The sequence below is a fragment of the Oncorhynchus keta genome, chromosome 8 (genome assembly GCF_023373465.1).
Source record: "Oncorhynchus keta strain PuntledgeMale-10-30-2019 chromosome 8, Oket_V2, whole genome shotgun sequence".
Lineage (NCBI taxonomy): Eukaryota > Metazoa > Chordata > Actinopteri > Salmoniformes > Salmonidae > Oncorhynchus > Oncorhynchus keta.
In genome coordinates, this window is record NC_068428.1 from 14,454,080 (window position 1) to 14,474,520 (window position 20,441).

A 20,441-nucleotide genomic window follows, 5' to 3' on the forward strand; every position below is an offset into this window, starting at 1 on the left:
TGTTTTTCAACCACTCCACAAATGTCTTGTTAACAAAATATAGTTTTGACAAGTCGGTGAGGACATCTACTTTGTGGATGACATAAGTCATTTTCCAACAATTGTTTACAGACAGATTATTTCACTCATAATTCACCATATCACAATTCCAGTGGGTCAGAAGTTTACATACACTAAGTTGACTGTGCCTTTAAACAGCTTGGAAAATTCCAGAAAATTATGTCATGGCTTTAGAAGCTTCTGCTAATTGACAACATTTGAGTCAATTGGAGGTGTACCTGTGGATGTATTTCACAGCCTGCCTTCAAACTCAATGCCTCTTTGCTTGACATCATAGGAAAATCAAAGGAAATCAGCCAAGACCTCAGAAGTTTTTTGTTGTTGACCTTCACAAGTCTGGTTCATTCTTGGGAGCAGTTTCCAAACGCCTGAAGGTACCACGGTCATCTGTTCAAACAATAGTACGCAAGTATAAACAGCATGGGACCACGCAGCTGTCATACCACCAAGGAAGGATACGCCTTCTGTCTCCTAGAGATGAACGTACTTTGGTGCGAAAAGTGCAAAACAATCCCAGAACAACAGCAAAGGACCTTGTGAAGATGCTGGAGGAAACAGGTACAAAAGTATCTGTATCCACAGTAAAATTAGTCCTATATCGACATAACCTGAAAGGCTGCTCTGCAAGGAAGAAGCCACTGCTCCAAAACCAACATAAAAAAGCTAGACTACGGTTTGCAACTGCACATGGGGACCAAGAACGTACTTTTTGGAGAAATGTCCTCTGGTCTGATGAAACAAAAATAGAACTGTTTGGCCATAATGACCATTGTTATGTTTGGAGGAGAAAGGGGGAGGCTTGCAAGCCGGAGAACACCATTCCAACCGTGGAGCACGGGGGTAGCAGCATCATGTTATGGGGGTGCTTTGCTGCAGGAGGGACTGGTGCACTTCACAAAATAAATGGCATCATTAGAGAGGAAAATTATGTGGATATAGGGAAGCATCATCTCAAGACATCAGTCAGGAAGTTAAAGCTTGGTCGCAAATGGGTCTTCCAAATGGACAATGAGCCCAAGCATACTTCCAAAGTTGTGGCAAAAAGGCTTAAGGACAACAAAGTCAAGGTATTGGAGTGGCCATCACAAAGCCCTGACCTCAATTCTATAGAAAATGTGTCGGCAGAACTGAAAAAGGGTGTGCGAGCAACCTGACTCAGTTACACCAGCTCTGTCAGGAAAAATGGGCCAAAATTCACACAACTTATTGTGAGAAGCTTGTGGAAGGCTACCCGAAACATTTGACCCAAGTTAAGCAATTTAAAGGCAATGCTACCAAATACTAAATTAAGTATATGTAAACTTCTGATCCACTGGGAATGTGATGAAAGAAATAAAAGCTGAAATAAATAATTCTCTCTATTATTCTGACATTTCACATTCTTAAATAAAGTGGTGATCCTAACTGACTTAAGAAAGGGGATTGTTACTTGGATTAAATGTCAGGAATTGTGAAAAACTGAGTTTAAATGTATTTGGATAAGGTGTATGTAAACTTCTGACTTCAACTGTACGAACACCCCTTGCACTATCTTCACAAGAGAATACAATTTTATTTTCCGTACCTATCTACACGACCTACTCCCCATTTCTAAGTGAAATCATTTAAATAAAAAAAAATCCAAGTTAATAAAAAATAAAGATGTATTTATTGCATTCACACCTTTTTTAACCTTTATTTAACCAGGCAAGTCAGTTAAGAACAAATTCTTATTTTCAATGATGGCCTAGGAACAGTGGGTTAGGTTAACTGCCTGTTCAGGGGCAGAACGACACAATTATACCTTGTCAGCTCAGGGGTTTGAACTTGCAACCTTCTGGTTACTAGTCCAACGCTCTAACCACTAGTCTACCCTGCCACCCCACCTCAGGGGTAATACTTGGTGGAAGCACCTTTGGCAGCCATTACAGCTGTGAATTCTTTTGAAAAAATGTGTACAAACCTTGCACAACTCTTACGGCCTATCGAATGTCTGCACCCCCTTGAACCTTTTCACATTTTCCTACGTATCTACAAACCTACTTCACATATTCAAAGTGAAAGAAAGTTGTAGAACTAAAATATCATAATTAGATAAGTCTCCACTCACTTGATGTAAGCACCTTTGGAAGCCATTACAGCTGTGAATAATTTGGAATAAGATTCTATAAACTGCACAACTGTTACGACAACATACAGTATATCCATTGTTTTTGTCAAAATTGCTCAAGCTCGTAAAATTTGGTTGGGAATCAGTGATGGACAGCAAAATTCGAACCCTTTCTCTGATTTTCAAGCAAATTTAAACAGGACTGAGACTGGACCTTTCAGGAACACTCAACACCTTTGAGAAGCCATTCTGGTGTGTCTTTGGCATTACATTAAGTGTAATTGTCTAGCTGAGAAATACAACTTTATCCCAGGGTTAGGTTTGCAGAAGTCTAAGGAGGGTTTTCCTCTAACTTTTACATGGGCTTTGCTCCTTTCAGATTCATTTTCATCCTAACAAACTCCTCAGTCCCTGCCAATGACAAGCATACCCATAACATGATTCTGCCACCACAATACTGGAAAATAAAGGGATTTGGTATAATCTCATTCAAAATTATTCACAGCTGTAAATTGCTGCCAAAGGTTCTTCCACCAAGTATTAACTCTGGGGTGTGAAGAAATACGCAATCAAGACATCTTTGTTTTCTTCCTTTAATTAATTCAGAAAATGTTCTGTAATACTTTTTTTCATTTAGAAAATGTGGAGCAGATTGTGTAGAACAGTAAAAAAAATGTGATTTATTTTACGGTGACAAAATTTGAAAGCTGTGCAAGGGGTGTGTAAACTGTCACTGTGCACAGTACATAAAATGTTGACTTCTGTTTGTTTACAGCTCCCAGCCTATGGAGGAAGTCTTGTCTATACAGTCTCATATGATGCAGGGGAGAAAGACCAGGACATCAGGGTTAACTCTTCTCCTAATGTCATAATAGAGGTAAGTGCTAATAGCCTCATTATGCGATTACATGTGTTAGGTTAGGTGCCAACACGAACTCCTTCATAGAGCAAGTGCTCCCATAGAGAATGTTGTTCCAAGTAATGTTCAACCTGATTGGTCTAGACTGATCATGTGACATGTCCCTTTTCAGTTTCAAAGATCCTTTCAGCGTTTTTTGAAGTTCACTCCAGACATGTCTGAATGCTATGTCTGGTTTCATTTAAAAAGTGGTTCGGCGCAAAGCAATGTGTTGTGGATAATCTGTGTGTGTGCGTGTCTGTGTGTGTGTGTCTGTGTGTGTGTGCATGTCTGTGTGTGTGCGTATGCGTGCATGTGGGCTCATAGTGTTTGACAGCATCTGGCTGTCATTAGCTGATCCTCCAGAAATGAGCTCAGCTTAGTAGTGCTGCAGTCTTTTGTGTCCCATATGCGTTGTTTTACACATTCCTGCTGGTCCCCATGGCAGAGCTCTATCTTTCTCACAGAGGGTATCTTTAAAAAATAATAATTATGAGGATAGATCAGCTATGAAACTAACAGACAGTTTAGTCTATAAAATAACATTAGTTGCACATTTCTGATCTCCTTTTTATTTATTTCCCAACACCACCGCTGGTTGGAGGACCAAGTGGAAAACATAAAAATTATATATACTGTATATACAGTACCAGTAAAAAGTTTGGACACACCTACTCATTCCAGGGTTTTTCTTTAGCTTTACTATTTTCTATGTTGTAGAATAATAGTGAAGACATCAACACTATGAAGTAACACATATGTAACCAAAAAAGGGTTAAAAAAATCAAAATATAGATCAAAATATAAATCAATACAAATTAAATCAAAGTAGCCACCCTTTGCCTTGATGACAGCTTTGCACACTCTTGCCATTCTCTCAACCAGCTTCATGAGGTATACCTGGTCACCTGGAATGCATTTCAATTAACAGGTGTGCCCAGTTAAAAGTTAATTTGTGGAATTTCTTTCCTTCTTAATGCGTTTGAGCCAATCAGTTGTGTTGTGACAAGGTAGGGGTGGTATACAGAAGATAGTCCTATTTGGTAAAAGACCAAGTCCATATTATAGCAAGAACTGCTCAAATAAGCAAAGAGAAACATCATTACTTTAAGACATGAAGGTCAGTCAATCCAGAAGATTGTGTAAGTGTAAGTGCAGTCGCAAAAACCATCAAGCACTATGATGAAACTGGCTCTCATGAGGACCGCCATAGGAAAGGAAGACCCAGAGTTACCTCTGCTGCAGAGGATAAGTTCATTAGAGTTAATCGCACCTCCGAAATTGCAGCCGAAATGAATGCTTCACTGAGTTCAGGTAGCAGACACATCTCAACATCAACTGTTCAGAGGAGACTGCATGAATCTGGCCTTCGTTGTTGAATTGCTGCAAAGAAACCACTACTAAAGGACACCAATAATAAGAAGAGACTTGCTTGGGCCAAGAAACACGAGCAATGAACATGGAAATCTGTCCTTTGGTCTGATGAGTCCAATTTTGCGATTTTTGGTGTCTTTGTGAGACGCAGAGTAGGTGAATGGATGATCTCTGCATGTGTGGTTCCCACCATGAATCATGGAAGAGGAGGTGCTTTGCTGGTGCCACTGTCAGTGATTTATTTAAAATTCAAGGCACACTTAACTAGCATGGCTACCACAGCATTCTGCAGTGATACGCCATCCCATCCCATGGTTTGCGCTTAGTGGGACTATCATTTGTTTTTCAACGGGACAATGACCCAAAACACACCTCCAGGCTGTGTAAGGGCTATTTGACCAAGAAGGAGAGTGATGGAGTGCTGCATCAGATGACCTGGCCTCCACAATCACCCGACCTTAACCCAATTGAGATGGTTTGGGATGAGTTGGACCGCAGAGTGAAGGAAAAGTAGCCAACAAGTGCTCAGCATATGTGGGAACTCATTCAACTGTTGGAAAAGCATTCCAGCTGAAGCGAGAGAGTGCAAAGATGTCATCAAGACAAAAGGTGACTACTTTGAAAAATCTAAAATCTATTATAATATGTTTAACACTTTTTTAGTTACTACATGATTCCATATCTGGTTTTTCATAGTTTAGATGTAGAAAATAGTAAAAACGAAGAAAAACCCTGGAATGAGTAGGTGTGTCCAAACTTTTGACTGGTACTTTACATATAGCCTCCTCCAATTTGTACTGGATTCCAAGTGCATCGTCAAATCAACCAATCACTCTAATAGTAATTCCTCCCCCCATCCTTCCCAGTACACCACCATTTACTATTTCCTTTGAAATACGTTCTTCTATTTTAGTGCGATGTCTCAAAAGTGCCGTGAGCCTCTCTATTTGTACAATTTCTAGGTCCGTCTGAACACAGACATTATGACTCAATATCTACTCCTGAACCTGACTCCAAACGTGAGCTACCGAAGTGCAGTACCAAAAGAGATGATCTATTGATTCTGTTTCTTCGTTGCAGTCTGTACAGGGCTGACTGTTCAATGCCCCATTTATTGAGCACTCTTTTTGTGATGAGAATTTTATATAACGGTTTAAATTGAAATGAACGGATTGATGCGTCAACTGTTGTTTTGTACATCAGTTCATAAACCAGTTGCCATGGTATTGGGACATAAAAAAATCAAACCTCTTGTCAAACCTCTTGACCTTAAGTGAAATTGATAGATGTTATGATTTATGCCCAGGTAAAAAAATAATACAACAGCAGCAATTACCAGTAAAAAATAAAAAGCCTAAATATATATATATATAAAGCATTAAGGGGGGATAGAAGGAGGTTTCAATATCCTATCTATTCTACCAAGTTTTCTACCAAAGTTAATATTTGCAACAACATAACATTTTTACGGGATATGTACACCAAGCACATCAACTTCACCATTTGCTCGTTTAATCGGGAGACCACATGGCAGTTAAAAGTTTGTATCTTTTAGAGACCCATTCGTAACACTTATCATAGTTGGGTTTTAGTCCAGAGGAACTGGGAGAAATTTTCCAGGCACTCAATTAAGGCCCTTCAAGGTTGAAGATTGAGGACTCAAGTGAAAACTTGAATTATCTGTGTAAATTGGTAATTTTGTCTCTAATCCCTAATTTTTAGGCCCTCAAAGTTATTACTGGTTCTGATTTTTATCGCTAACACTTCAATGGCCGTAATAAATAGGTATGGTGATAGAGAGCAACCTTGATTTACACCTCGACAGCTAAAACATTTCCGAGAAGTAACAGTTATTTATTATTTTACATAAGGTTATTGTACATTACTTTTACCCATTTTATGAGAGATCCTAAAAAAAAATCCAGGCTCGTATTATCAGATTCAGAGGTACTGAGGTACTGTAGCAAAGGCTTTCTCAAAATTCTCATAGTTTTCCATTTTTTTTCTCTTAAGTTGTCTAATGTTGTCTCCAATATATCTTCCTTTTAAGAATCCCGTCTGATCAGACCTGTCTAATTCTGTGAGCAATACATTTTGCCAATATTCTTTCGTCATGACATTGAAGGGTAACTTAGATGAAGAGGTTAATCAGAGAAGACGGCTAGGATGGAATAGTAAAATACAAAATACATGTTTAAATATCTACAGAGTTGTCCACTGAAATCCATACAAGCTTGCAAATTAGACAAGAATAAGAGAAGAATGAGAAGGCAATAAAAAAAAATATTTCTTCAAAGTGAGGATCCTTCCATCATATTAAGCGAGGAAGATGTTTTTCAGAGAAGACATTAATGCTCCTAACAAGCACTCTGTTGACGAAGCTGCATCATCCAACATGACAGCAAGGACTGGTTGTGTTTTTTTATTACAACATATAACAAAACCGCTGTTGATTATCATGAACATAGAGTGGGCCCCAGAGAAGAGTGTATCTATTCAGTTGGTCTAGCTCTATACTAAATTTGCAAAGCATCTGCGTTAGTTTTGTGCAGCGCTCAGCATATATCTCACAGTAAAGGCTCTCTGAGGCCTTTCCGATTGTTACGCTGCTCCGAAGACAAGGCCTACTTCGCTTTCTGCCCCTCAGTCGCGAAATAGCCAATAGAAGACCCCGCTTTGAAGCTGGCTCACCACCGTTTCTTTGTTTGTTGCCGTTCACACAACTTTGCCGAAGCTGTTTGCGAATCAATTAAAGGATTAATTTTAGCGTTGTTTAATCATTCCCGACATGGAGGAGACGATCGGCGTTGACCTTGGGAGTGATGCTCGATATGCACATTTTCCCCGTCGTTTGTTCTCTCTGTCTTCTCGAGGCTATTACGCTAGCGAGGTGTCCTTTTTACTAACGCTCCGTCGTGGACCAGCGGTTCATCTGTCATCGTTTCCATCTTCAGTCAGCCGAGTGCAGTGAGAGGATGCATTCGCTGTCTTTTATTTGTGTGTGTGTGTGTGTGATCCATGAGGAATGCTTTAAGATTTTCTCCCTTAAAGCACTCTGAATAATGGGACACACACATGCAGTCACGCACACGCAGTCACACACACATGCACAGTCACGCACGCACATAATTGATATCATTCAAAACCCAAATGCAGCCACACCAATCCGATGTGACATTGATATGTCCTCTTGGCCTCTTTACAAAAGCTGGAGAACTCAGATCGTGATTACAACCTCAGAGTTAAGCCTGAAGAAGTAGTTTATCCAGAGGATCTGGAAACCAGCGAGAGAGCCTGCTCTCTCGTGCAATCAACGATAAAATGATAAAAACTATAAATCTGACAACACAATTTCAACCCTTTTCCATTCAAAATATCCTGTGTTTACAGATTATCGGATGATATCAGAGGTTGGTCAGAGACGTTCCTCTTCACCTTCAGTGTGTATTTGTTATACTGGTGTTGGTACACAGATGTTTGTTTTATGAGTCTGAGGGAGAGATTCCCAGCCCCATTAGTGTCAGATGACAGCCACCTAAGCTCAGTCACTGGGATTTATTAATATATTGCAGAGAGGAGAGCACATGTCATACGTGATATGGGGGAGAGCCTGGATATATGACAGGTCATTATTGATAGTTAAACCCTGCTTTGCATGTGTACACTCCATTAATTCAGTGCAAATAAAGTGGCCGGCACCCATAAATTGTCATTTCCCAGCAGCCATTGGAACAGTAAATAAGCAGGCGAGATGAATAACATCTAATAATCCTCTATGATGATTCCCACCAGCGTGTTTGGAGATCTTACCCTTAAATTCTACCTGGCAATGCATCCATCGGCGCTATGCAATCAGCATTCCCTTTCTACTCCGCCTCGCCGTCTCTCTCTTGCACACATACTCACACAGATCTCTCTATTTCCTTTCAGCTCACACCTACACATACATTACTATGCATATGTTGAAAAATAACTCGCACACTTATTGAGTCAATGAACAATCTGGACACAAAGACAAGTCTCATTTCAGGAAATGTCACTCTTTATACAATTGAGCTATTCATGGTGTCTCAGAAGAGAGTATTATTCATGTGTGGTACCCATGCTCCATTTATGGCCCATATTGACAGTGAGAGCCAAGACTTCGCATTCTGGCATGAGGGGATTAAATACATGCACCAACATGGATGCTGTCTCTCAAACGAGGGGGGAAAAACTCTGACATTTCATCTCTTGCAGGGCGGCGGGATAAAAATGATTGACAGTCGGTTCGGTCTGCCGGTGTACCCTTTCTCGGAAAGCACAAAGAGAACTCTGCTCTACCCTGACCACTTTGAGAATCAGGAGACAGGCCTGCCTGTCAGCAAGAGAGATTTCATGATGGCTCTAACTAATGTGAGCAGCCTCCTCATCAGAGCCTCACACAGCAATGAGCGGGTCGCCATCTACAGGTAACCACACACACTGCACCACACTGATCTGCCACGACATCCGCTCTTTGGCACAAGAGGCCAAAATCAGCTGGAGTTTTCTGTGCTTGATGTTATTTGTATGTTAGAGAACGTCGTTATGAGGTCTGGCAAGACAGATTGTAGAGAAAAGTTTCAGATCTCTGTGTACTCTTGTTCAACAGTTAATTTGATCTTGTCTAGATTGTATTTGAAAAACTGACCTGATGCTCTTTTCTAATGGTGTGATGTTCTGGTTCTGTCTTCCTGTATCTGTCCTCTCTTTACCAGGCTACATTCTGTCAGTCTGGAGGTGGCCAGTGAGTTCTCCAGCAGTGAGAAGACGGCCAATGCCGTGGAGATGTGTCAATGTCCCCCTGGATACGGTGGAACGTCTTGTGAGGTAAATCAGAGCTCTCATTTCCCCGCGATGTTATGTGGCTTTTCTTGGGATAGGAAAATAAAATAAAGTGAAAAGTGGCTGTGTGAGAATGGCTCTCTGCTGCTGGGTCATTTTCACTTCCATTCATTGTAAAGTGTGTGTGATTGGTAGGTTTGGGTGTGTGCGGGCGTGCATGCTTACGGGAGCGTAGTTGGCTTGTAAGTGTAAAGAGAAGCTGACATACAGGTACAAACAAGGGTATGCTATTACAGCAATCTGTACTCTCGGTTGAAAACGGTATTTTCTATTTTAAAAAAGCGATGGGTATTGATTTCTGCATGTGTCGTTTTGTGCTGACACCAAATGTGTGTGGGGGAGGCGGCAGGGAGAGGGGGAATGAAGTATAATGCACGGTTATCATCAAGTCTTGATAGGCGCTGGAGAGGGAGAGAATGCTGGAAGTGACCTCGGTGAATAGCGGCGGTGTCGTGCTGTGAAGTGTGCGGTGACACTTGTGTGGCCTCGCGGCTCAGCACTAATCCTTTCTCCCTCAGCAAAACCATTAAACGTACAGAGTACTAAGAAAGATGCTGCCCGAGGTTTCATATCTACAAATCCAATAGCATAACCTTTATGGAAAGGGTAAATCTTCATAGTCCGTGTACTGGTGATTGTTTTATACTCTCTTCACCCAATGCCCAGGGGTCTAATATCTATTTATATGTGTTGTTGTTCTATGTTCTTTGTGTTTCAAATGTTTTTCCCTTGTGCTTTTGTTTCTGTCCTTATCCTTTGAGAAAAACGCCCTTGCTGTTCGACGCTCACCGCTATGCTCTTGCTGTTCGTAGGCATTCCTTTATCCAAGCAAGTCTTTTGTTTCTTCAGTGTAGTTTTCACCTTTCTCTTTCCTTGTCTCTTTCTCCTCTCTTCCTTTCTTCCTCTCTGCAGAGGTATGACAGGGTAGCACTTCTGACTAAGGTCAGTACAGAGAGAACGTGCAGAGCGAGACAAAACACAGGGCATGTTTGTTGTTGTTGTCTTTCCTCTGGGTGTACCACGTTGTTTTCAGCCTCGTAGGAAAAGTTTTGAAGCGATGCCCGACGGAGTGTTGTGTCCGATCAATGTCCACGAGTGCATTGAACTACACAGTATCTACTAAGAGTTGACAAAATGGCTGATAAAGCTTGCGTTTCTAAAGCTTGTGTTTCTAAGGCTTATTTTAAGGCTATTGTACTATTGTGAAGCTTGCGCATTCCCTATTCTCTTACTTGTAATTTGAACTAATGTTTTGCTTTTGGATTAGTATGTGTACCTACTCAGATAAAAAAAAAAACAGCCATTGTTTACCTGAAATTTCTTGCTTAAATTTTTTTGACAATTTACTCAAATCAAATCAAATCCAATTTTATTTGTCACATACACATGATTAGCGGATGTTAATGCGAGTGTAGCGAAATGCTTGTGCTTCTAGTTCCGACCATGCAGTAATACCAAACAAGTAATCTAACCTAACGATTTCACAACAACTACTTTATACACACACAAGTGTAAAGGAATGAATAAGAATATGTGCATACAAATATATGAATGAGCGATGGCCAAACGGCAAGATGCAGTAGATGGTATAGAGTTCAGTATATACATATGAGATCAGTAATGTAGGGTATGTAAACATTATATAAAGTGGCAATGATTTGGGTTGAAGTAGCATTTCAAATTCATTGTATTACTATTCCTGATGCACAGCAATAAACAATAATATAAAAAATTTCTCTCCAACTGTATAAATCAAAGCACTTAGTGCAGCAAAATTGATGCATCAATTACGGCTTTGTAGGTCTAATTATGAACCGCAAAACAGCTTCTGAGGCAATTAAACGCCAAATCTCACTGACTAAAAATAGTCATTTGTATTTCCACATTTTCCACTTTAGCTTGGAGACATTTGATTTTGTTTTTACATCGTTACATTTTAATTCACCTACAAAACAGTGTCTTTAAACTGTCAAAATTCTGTACCCGGTTTTTCATAGTCATGATATGCCTTGGTGACTGTTTGTGTTGCAGATGTGTTCATCGGGTCATCGAAGGGTCAACAGCACCCTGTTCAAAGGAGTGTGTGAACCATGCGACTGCCAAGGCCATGCCACAAACTGTGATGACATCACTGGACAATGCTTGGTACGTTGGACAAGAAACGATGTGGTGGGGGGTGTAAGGAGGAAATGGAGAGTTCACATGATCACATTTCTCATTAGAGTGTTTCAATTGGCTATGATAATCCTCTCATAATATACACTTATTTCCCCTGAGTGGCGCCGAGGTCTAAGGCACTGCAATCTCAGTGCTAGAGGCGTCACTACAGAACCTGGTTCGATTCCAGGCTGTATCACAACTGGACGTGATTGGGGGTCCCATAGAGTGGCGCACAATTGTCCCAGTGTCATCCAGGTTAGGGTGTGACTGGGGTAGGCCATCAGTGTAAATAAGAATTTGTTCTTAACTGGCTCTAGTTAAATAAGGGTTAAATTCATATACAAATTCATAAATTCATGTCCCTGTCAGTCGCAGGGGTGTGAGTTCTCAGAGCTGTCTCATTCCACTGAGCTCCTTTAACATGTTCCTTCCTCCCTCGTTAATGGTGGACACAGCACCTGCTCCCGAGTTTCACCTTACGACAGGTCACAGCTGTGCTCTCCTAAAGACGCAGCGCATGGCAAATGCTACCATTGGAGATAGTAAAAAGTGTTTATTGTGTGTTTGAAGCTTGGCCAATCAACAGCGACAATTTGTTGGACGGACATGTTTGATAGTTCGCAGAAGACTATTCCTGACATCACCTACTGGCATCGTATGGCATTACGTCATATTTGCATAAGTGTGCTCCAGGTGTTGTAACAATCCCACCCTTGGTAATATTACCACTGTTAAATCCTTATAGCACTGATTATTGTGAGGATTAAGCCTCCACCTGAAGAGAGTTGCTGGTTGGTTCCCAACCAGGATACAATTTTCTATCGTATTGACTTTCTGCTCCCTCTTTTCATTCGCAGCCTGTGCGTGTTTCGCTCAGGACTGTGTCGGTGGAGACAGATATCAGGGTGTACCCTGTGGAGATTTGTCATGACTCTGTGTTCAGATAGACGTGAGCTGAGTGGAGGGCTGTGTCCCGAGGGCCCGGGGCCAGTCTCAGCTGTCTGTCTGTCCTCATCCAAACAGCTAGCTAGCGCTCTCTGACCTCTCTCACCTTCTTCTGGCGCACCCCTCCCACCGCTCTGCTCTCACTGTCTGAGCTGCCTTCAGACAGACTTGAACTCCTTCAGGATTAAACAGACGGACTGCTAGAACAGTGATGGGATGTTTTATTATATATCAGCTATGAGCAGGTGGAAGGGAGATGGAGATGTTGATGGGATGTTTTATTATATATCAGCTATGAGCAGGTGGAAGGGAGATGGGGATGTTGATGGGATGTTTTATTATATATCAGCTATGAGCAGGTGGAAGGGAGATGGGGATGTTGATGGGATGTTTTATTATATATCAGCTATGAGCAGGTGGAAGGGAGATGGAGATGTTGATGGGATGTTTTATTATATATCAGCTATGAGCAGGTGGAAGGGAGATGGGGATGTTGATGGGATGTTTTATTATATATCAGCTATGAGCAGGTAGAAGGGAGATGGGGATGTTGATGGGATGTTTTATTATATATCAGCTATGAGCAGGTGGAAGGAGATGGGGATGGATGGGATGTTTTATTATATATCAGCTATGAGCATGGGAGATTTTGATTATTATATATCAGCTATGAGCAGGTGGGAAGATGGGGATGTTGATGGGATGTTTTATTATATATCAGCTATGAGCAGATGGGGATGTTGATGGGATGTTTTATTATATATCAGCTATGAGCAGGTAGAAGGGAGATGGGGATGTTGATGGGATGTTTTATTATATATCAGCTATGAGCAGGTGGAAGGGAGATGGGGATGTTGATGGGATGTTTTATTATATATCAGCTATGAGCAGGTGGAAGGGAGATGGGGATGTTGATGGGATGTTTTATTATATATCAGCTATGAGCAGGTGGAAGGAGATGGGGATGTTGATGGGATGTTTTATTATATATCAGCTATGAGCAGGTGGAAGGGAGATGGGGATGTTGATGGGATGTTTTATTATATATCAGCTATGAGCAGGTAGAAGGGAGATGGGGATGTTGATGGGATGTTTTATTATATATCAGCTATGAGCAGGTAGAAGGGAGATGGGGATGTTGATGGGATGTTTTATTATATATCAGCTATGAGCAGGTGGAAGGGAGATGGGGATGTTGATGGGATGTTTTATTATATATCAGCTATGAGCAGGTGGAAGGGATGGGGATGTTGATGGGATGTTTTATTATATATCAGCTATGAGCAGGTGGAAGGGAGATGGGGATGTTGATGGGATGTTTTATTATATATCAGCTATGAGCAGGTAGAAGGGAGATGGGGATGTTGATGGGATGTTTTATTATATATCAGCTATGAGCAGGTGGAAGGGAGATGGGGATGTTGATGGGATGTTTTATTATATATCAGCTATGAGCAGGTAGAAGGGAGATGGGGATGTTTTATTATATATCAGATGAGCAGGTAGAAGGGAGATGTTTTGGGATGTTTTATTATATATCAGCTATGAGCAGGAAGAAGGGAGATGGGGATGTTGATGGGATGTTTTATTATATATCAGCTATGAGCAGGTGGAAGGGAGATGGGGATGTTGATGGGATGTTTTATTATATATCAGCTATGAGCAGGTAGAAGGGAGATGGGGATGTTGATGGGATGTTTTATTATATATCAGCTATGAGCAGGTGGAAGGGAGATGGGGATGTTGATGGGATGTTTTATTATATATCAGCTATGAGCAGGTGGAAGGGAGATGGGGATGTTGATGGGATGTTTTATTATATATCAGCTATGAGCAGGTGGAAGGGAGATGGGGATGTTGATGGGATGTTTTATTATATATCAGCTATGAGCAGGTGGAAGGGAGATGGGGATGTTGATGGGATGTTTTATTATATATCAGCTTAGCAGGTAGAAGGAGATGGGGATGTTGATGGGATGTTTTATTATATATCAGCTATGAGCAGGTAGAAGGGAGATGGGGATGTTGATGGGATGTTTTATTATATATCAGCTATGAGCAGGTAGAAGGGAGATGGGGATGTTGATGGGATGTTTTTATATATCAGCTATAGGTATCAGCTATGAGCAGGTGGAAGGGAGATGGGGATGTTGATGGGATGTTTTATTATATATCAGCTATGAGCAGGTGGAAGGGAGATGGGATGTTGATGGGATGTTTTATTATATATCAGCTATGAGCAGGTAGAAGGGAGATGGGGATGTTGATGGGATGTTTTATTATATATCAGCTATGAGCAGGTGGAAGGCAGATGGGGATGTTGATGGGATGTTTTATTATATATCAGCTATGTAGGTAAAGGAGATGGGGATGTTGATGGGATGTTTTATTATATATCAGCTATGAGCAGGTGGAAGGATGGGGATTTGATATGTTTTATTATATATCAGCTATGAGCAGGTAGAAGGGAGATGGGGATGTTGATGGGATGTTTTATTATATATCAGCTATGAGCAGGTAGAAGAAGATGGGGATGTTGATGGGATGTTTTATTATATATCAGCTATGAGCAGGTGGAAGGGAGATGTTGATTGTTTTATTATATATCAGCTATGAGCAGGTAGAAGGGAGATGGGGATGTTGATGGGATGTTTTATTATATATCAGCTATGAGCAGGTGGAAGGGAGATGGGGATGTTGATGGGATGTTTTATTATATATCAGCTATGAGCAGGTAGAAGGAGATGGGGATGTTGATGGGATGTTTTATTATATATCAGCTATGAGCAGGTAGAAGGGAGATGGGGATGTTGATGGGATGTTTTATTATATATCAGCTATGAGCAGGGGATGGGGATGTTGATGGGATGTTTTATTATATATCAGCTATGAGCAGGTAGAAGGGAGATGGGGATGTTGATGGGATGTTTTATTATATATCAGCTATGAGCAGGTGGAAGGAGATGGGGATGTTGATGGGATGTTTTATTATATATCAGCTATGAGCAGGTAGAAGGGAGATGGGGATGTTGATGGGATGTTTTATTATATATCAGCTATGAGCAGGTAGAAGGGAGATGGGGATGTTGATGGGATGTTTTATTATATATCAGCTATGAGCAGGTGGAAGGGAGATGGGGATGTTGATGGGATGTTTTATTATATATCAGCTATGAGCAGGTGTTTGTTTTATTATATATCAGCTATGAGCAGGTAGAAGAAGGAGATGGGGATGTTGATGGGATGTTTTATTATATATCAGCTATGAGCAGGAAGAAGGGAGATGGGGATGTTGATGGGATGTTTTATTATATATCAGCTATGAGCAGGTAGAAGGGAGATGGGGATGTTGATGGGATGTTTTATTATATATCAGCTATGAGCAGGTAGAAGGGAGATGGGGATGTTGATGGGATGTTTTATTATATATCAGCTATGAGCAGGTGGAAGGGAGATGGGGATGTTGATGGGATGTTTTATTATATATCAGCTATGAGCAGGTAGAAGGGAGATGGGGATGTTGATGGGATGTTTTATTATATATCAGCTATGAGCAGATAGAAGGGAGATGGGGATGTTGATGGGAGGTTTTATTATATATCAGCTATGAGCAGGTGGAAGGGAGATGGGGATGTTGATTGTATGTTTTATTATATATCAGCTATGAGCAGGTAGAAGGGAGATGGGGATGTTGATGGGATGTTTTATTATATACAGTGTCTTGCGAAAGTATTCGGCCCCCTTGAACTTTGCGACCTTTTGCCATATTTCAGGCTTCAAACATAAAGATATAAAACTGTATTTTTTTGTGAAGAATCAACAACAAGTGGGACACAATCATGAAGTGGAACGACATTTATTGGATATTTCAAACTTTTTTAACAAATCAAAAACTGAAAAATTGGGCGTGCAAAATTATTCAGCCCCCTTAAGTTAATACTTTGTAGCGCCACCTTTGCTGCGATTACAGCTGTAAGTCGCTTGGGGTATGTCTCTATCAGTTTTGATCGAGAGACTGTTTTTCCCATTCCTCCTTGCAAAACAGCTAGTGAGGTTGGATGGGGAGCATTTGTGAACAGCAGTTTTCAGTTCTTTCCACAGATTCTCGATGGATTCAGGTCTGGACTTTGACTTGGCCATTCTAACACCTGGATATGTTTATTTTTGAACCATTCCATTGTAGATTTTGATGTTTTGGATCATTGTCTTGTTGGAAGACAAATGTCTCAGGTCTTTTGCAGACTCCATCAGGTTTTCTTCCAGAATGGTCCTGTATTTGGCTCCATCCATCTTCCATCAATTTTAACCATCTTCCCTGTCCCTGCTGAAGAAAAGCAGGCCCAAACCATGATGCTGCCACCACCATGTTTGACAGTGGGGATGGTGTGTTCAGGGTGATGAGCTGTGTTGCTTTTACGCCAAACATAACGTTTTGCATGTTTTAAAAAGTTCAATTTTGGTTTCAGGTGACCAGAGCACCTTCTACCACATGTTTGGTGTGTTCCCAGGTGGCTTGTGGCAAACTTTAAACAACACTTTTATGGATATCTTTAAGAAATGGCTTTCTTCTTGCCACTCTTCCATAAAGGCCAGATTTGTGCAATATATGACTGATTGTTGTCCTATGGACAGAGTCTCCCACCTCAGCTGTAGATCTCTGCAGTTCATCCAGAGTGATCATGGGCCTCTTGGCTGCATCTCTGATCAGTCTTCTCCTTGTATGAGCTGAAAGTTTAGAGGGACGGCCAGGTCTTGGTAGATTTGCAGTGGTCTGATACTCCTCCCATTTCAATATTATCGCTTGCACAGTGCTCCTTGGGATGTTTAAAGCTTGGTAAATCTTTTTGTATCCAAATCTGGCTTTAAACTTCTTCACAACAGTATCTTGGACATGCCTGGTGTGTTCCTTGTTCTTCATGATGCTCTCTGCGCTTTTAACGGACCTCTGAGACTATCACAGTGCAGGTGCATTTATACGGAGACTTGATTACACACAGGTGGATTGTATTTATCATCATTAGTCATTTAGGTCAACATTGGATCATTCAGAGATCCTCACTGAACTGGGGAGTTTGCTGCACTGAAAGTAAAGGGGCTGAATAATTTTGCACGCCCAATTTTTCAGTTTTTGATTTGTTAAAAAAGTTTGAAATATCCAATAAATGTCGTTCCACTTCATGATTGTGTCCCACTTGTTGTTTATTCTTCACAAAAAAAATACAGTTTTATATCTTTATGTTTGAAGCCTGAAATGTGGCAAAATGTCGCAAAGTTCAAGGGGGCCGAATACTTTCGCAAGGCACTGTATCAGCTATGAGCAGGTGGAAGGGAGATGGGGATGTTGATGGGATGTTTTATTATATATCAGCTATGAGCAGGTAGAAGGGAGATGGGGATGTTGATGGGATGTTTTATTATATATCAGCTATGAGCAGGTAGAAGGAAGATGGGGATGTTGATGGGATGTTTTATTATATATCAGCTATGAGCAGGTAGAAGGGAGATGGGGATGTTGATGGGATGTTTTATTATATATCAGCTATGAGCAGGTAGAAGGGAGATGGGGATGTTGATGGGATGTTTTATTATATATCAGCTATGAGCAGGTAGAAGACAGATGGGGAGGTTGATGGGATGTTTTATTATATATCAGCTATGAGCAGGTAGAAGGGAGATGGGGATGTTGATGGGATGTTTTATTATATATCAGCTATGAGCAGGTAGAAGGGAGATGGGGATGTTGATGGGATGTTTTATTATATATCAGCTATGAGCAGGTAGAAGGGAGATGGGGATGTTGATGGGATGTTTTATTATATATCAGCTATGAGCAGGTAGAAGGGAGATGGGGATGTTGATGGGATGTTTTATTATATATCAGCTATGAGCAGGTAGAAGGGAGATGGGGATGTTGATGGGATGTTTTATTATATATCAGCTATGAGCAGGTAGAAGGGAGATGGGGATGTTGATGGGATGTTTTATTATATATCAGCTATGAGCAGGTAGAAGGGAGATGGGGATGTTGATGGGATGTTTTATTATATATCAGCTATGAGCAGGTAGAAGGGAGATGGGGATGTTGATGGGATGTTTTATTATATATCAGCTATGAGCAGGTAGAAGGGAGATGGGGATGTTGATGGGATGTTTTATTATATATCAGCTATGAGCAGGTGGAAGGCAGATGGGGATGTTGATGGGATGTTTTATTATATATCAGCTATGAGCAGGTGGAAGGGAGATGGGGATGTTGATGGGATGTTTTATTATATATCAGCTATGAGCAGGTGGAAGGCAGATGGGGATGTTGATGGGATGTTTTATTATATATCAGCTATGAGCAGGTGGAAGGCAGATGGGGATGTTGATGGGATGTTTTATTATATATCAGCTATGAGCAGGTGGAAGGCAGATTGGGATGTTGATGGGATGTTTATTTATTTGTATTGATTTCATCTTTATTCAAGCAGGTGAGGTCCATGGAGACCGAAGTCCTTGTTTTGAAGGGGAGCCCTGCTTCACAAAAATGCAGTGATACAAATGACACAAACTGAAGGCAGGAGCATGAGAAATACAACAATACAAAAATATAAATTATTCTAAAAAACACCCTAAAATGTCCAATCGTCCAAATCAGTAGCGACAAAAGGAATTTCAAGAGTTCGCCATTGCTGTGAGAGAATAAGGTATTTTGTACTTTTGTAGGTCAGGAGCGATCATGCACAGTAATCTGTCAGCTGTGGTGTCGTGTCTACGGTAGGCTACTTCCCTGACGCCTGGCGTTGTCTCCTCCCAGGCAGGTTAGTGCCTGTAAATGATGTCATGAGAGTGAGTTAAACCCTGGCCACCCTCATCCTGCTCAGGAGAGTGTGCCTGCCCTCCTTGCATCTAGAAAAGCTCTCAGGATTGATCCCACTAGGGATTGGACATTTTAACAGAGACAGGAAATTATTTGCAGAAACAAATAGACCAAGCAAGTGGCACAGAGCCAGTCTTGTGTGGGGAAGGGGGTAAGCGCACCCCCCTCCACCCTATCACATCAACCCCATTACCCATTATTAGCCTCCCCACCCCCATAATCAAGAGATCTTCTCTATGCTGGTGATTATGCTGAGTAGACATCTGCAATTGACTCAAGAGCGTTTAGGTTTTATTGGGGCTGACGATGCGTGGACCCCCAAAAAATGCTCTCATTTCATTAGCGGTGCATTACCGGAGTTTGGGTTAATGCCAATCTATGGGGAAATGCATTACGTTTAATTTGGCAACATCAGACTCTCAAAGTCTCTCCCAATTATTCACCAGACCATCCCAGTCAGATAACGCTATGGAGACGAGACAGGTAAAACTTTGGGTTTCTTTGTAGATTAGACTCAAATGTTGAACATGCGTTCGCACGTGTGACTGCACTGCCAATCAAGCACAGCTGCTACTCAGACAAATTCTGACAATGCACCAGATTTTAATCAAAAGGAAAGGAGGACCAAGGCACTCTTCATATAAGTCATTCAAATACCTTTGTGTCTGGGGCATGTTCAATGGAAACAAAGGTTAAAAACTCAGACGCATTTCGGCTGCATGGCCAAAGCTTTGTTTCCATTGAACATGCGATACAAATAAAGGTATTTTAATGAATTATATGAATAGTGCCTTGGTCCTCCTTTATTTACCAAAGAGCACCTTCTGTCTACAACAATCTACTATTGTTTTTTTATACCTTTATTCAACAATGCAACTCAGTTAAGAACAAATTCCTATTTACAATGACTGCCTACCCTGGCCAAACCCTAACACAGACAACACTGGGCCAATTGTGCCCCTCCCTATGCGACTCACAGTCACAGCTGGTTGTGATACAGCCTGGAATTGAACCAGGGTCTGTAGTGTCACCTCTAGCACTGAGAAGCAGTGCCTTGGACCGCTGCGCCATTCAAGAACCGTAGCAGCTTCTGTCTACCAAAACCTACTATTGTGTACCTTAGCCGCTTCTGTCTACAAAAACATACCATTGTGTACCTTAGCAGCTTCTGTCTCCAAAAACATACC

General features: G+C 41.1%; 1 protein-coding gene across 7 annotated transcripts in view; it reads left to right on the plus strand.

The window, feature by feature from the left end:
* Window positions 1-20,441, plus strand: part of lama2 (laminin, alpha 2) — a 148,982-nt gene that overhangs the window by 53,675 nt on the left and 74,866 nt on the right. For all 7 annotated transcript variants that reach the window (XM_052523521.1, XM_052523523.1, XM_052523522.1 and 4 more), the window contains exons 13-16: window positions 2,925-3,026; window positions 8,661-8,872; window positions 9,161-9,272; window positions 11,319-11,432. In XM_052523521.1, coding sequence (XP_052379481.1) covers window positions 2,925-3,026; window positions 8,661-8,872; window positions 9,161-9,272; window positions 11,319-11,432 — 540 coding nt within the window. The remainder of the gene's footprint in view (window positions 1-2,924; window positions 3,027-8,660; window positions 8,873-9,160; window positions 9,273-11,318; window positions 11,433-20,441) is intronic.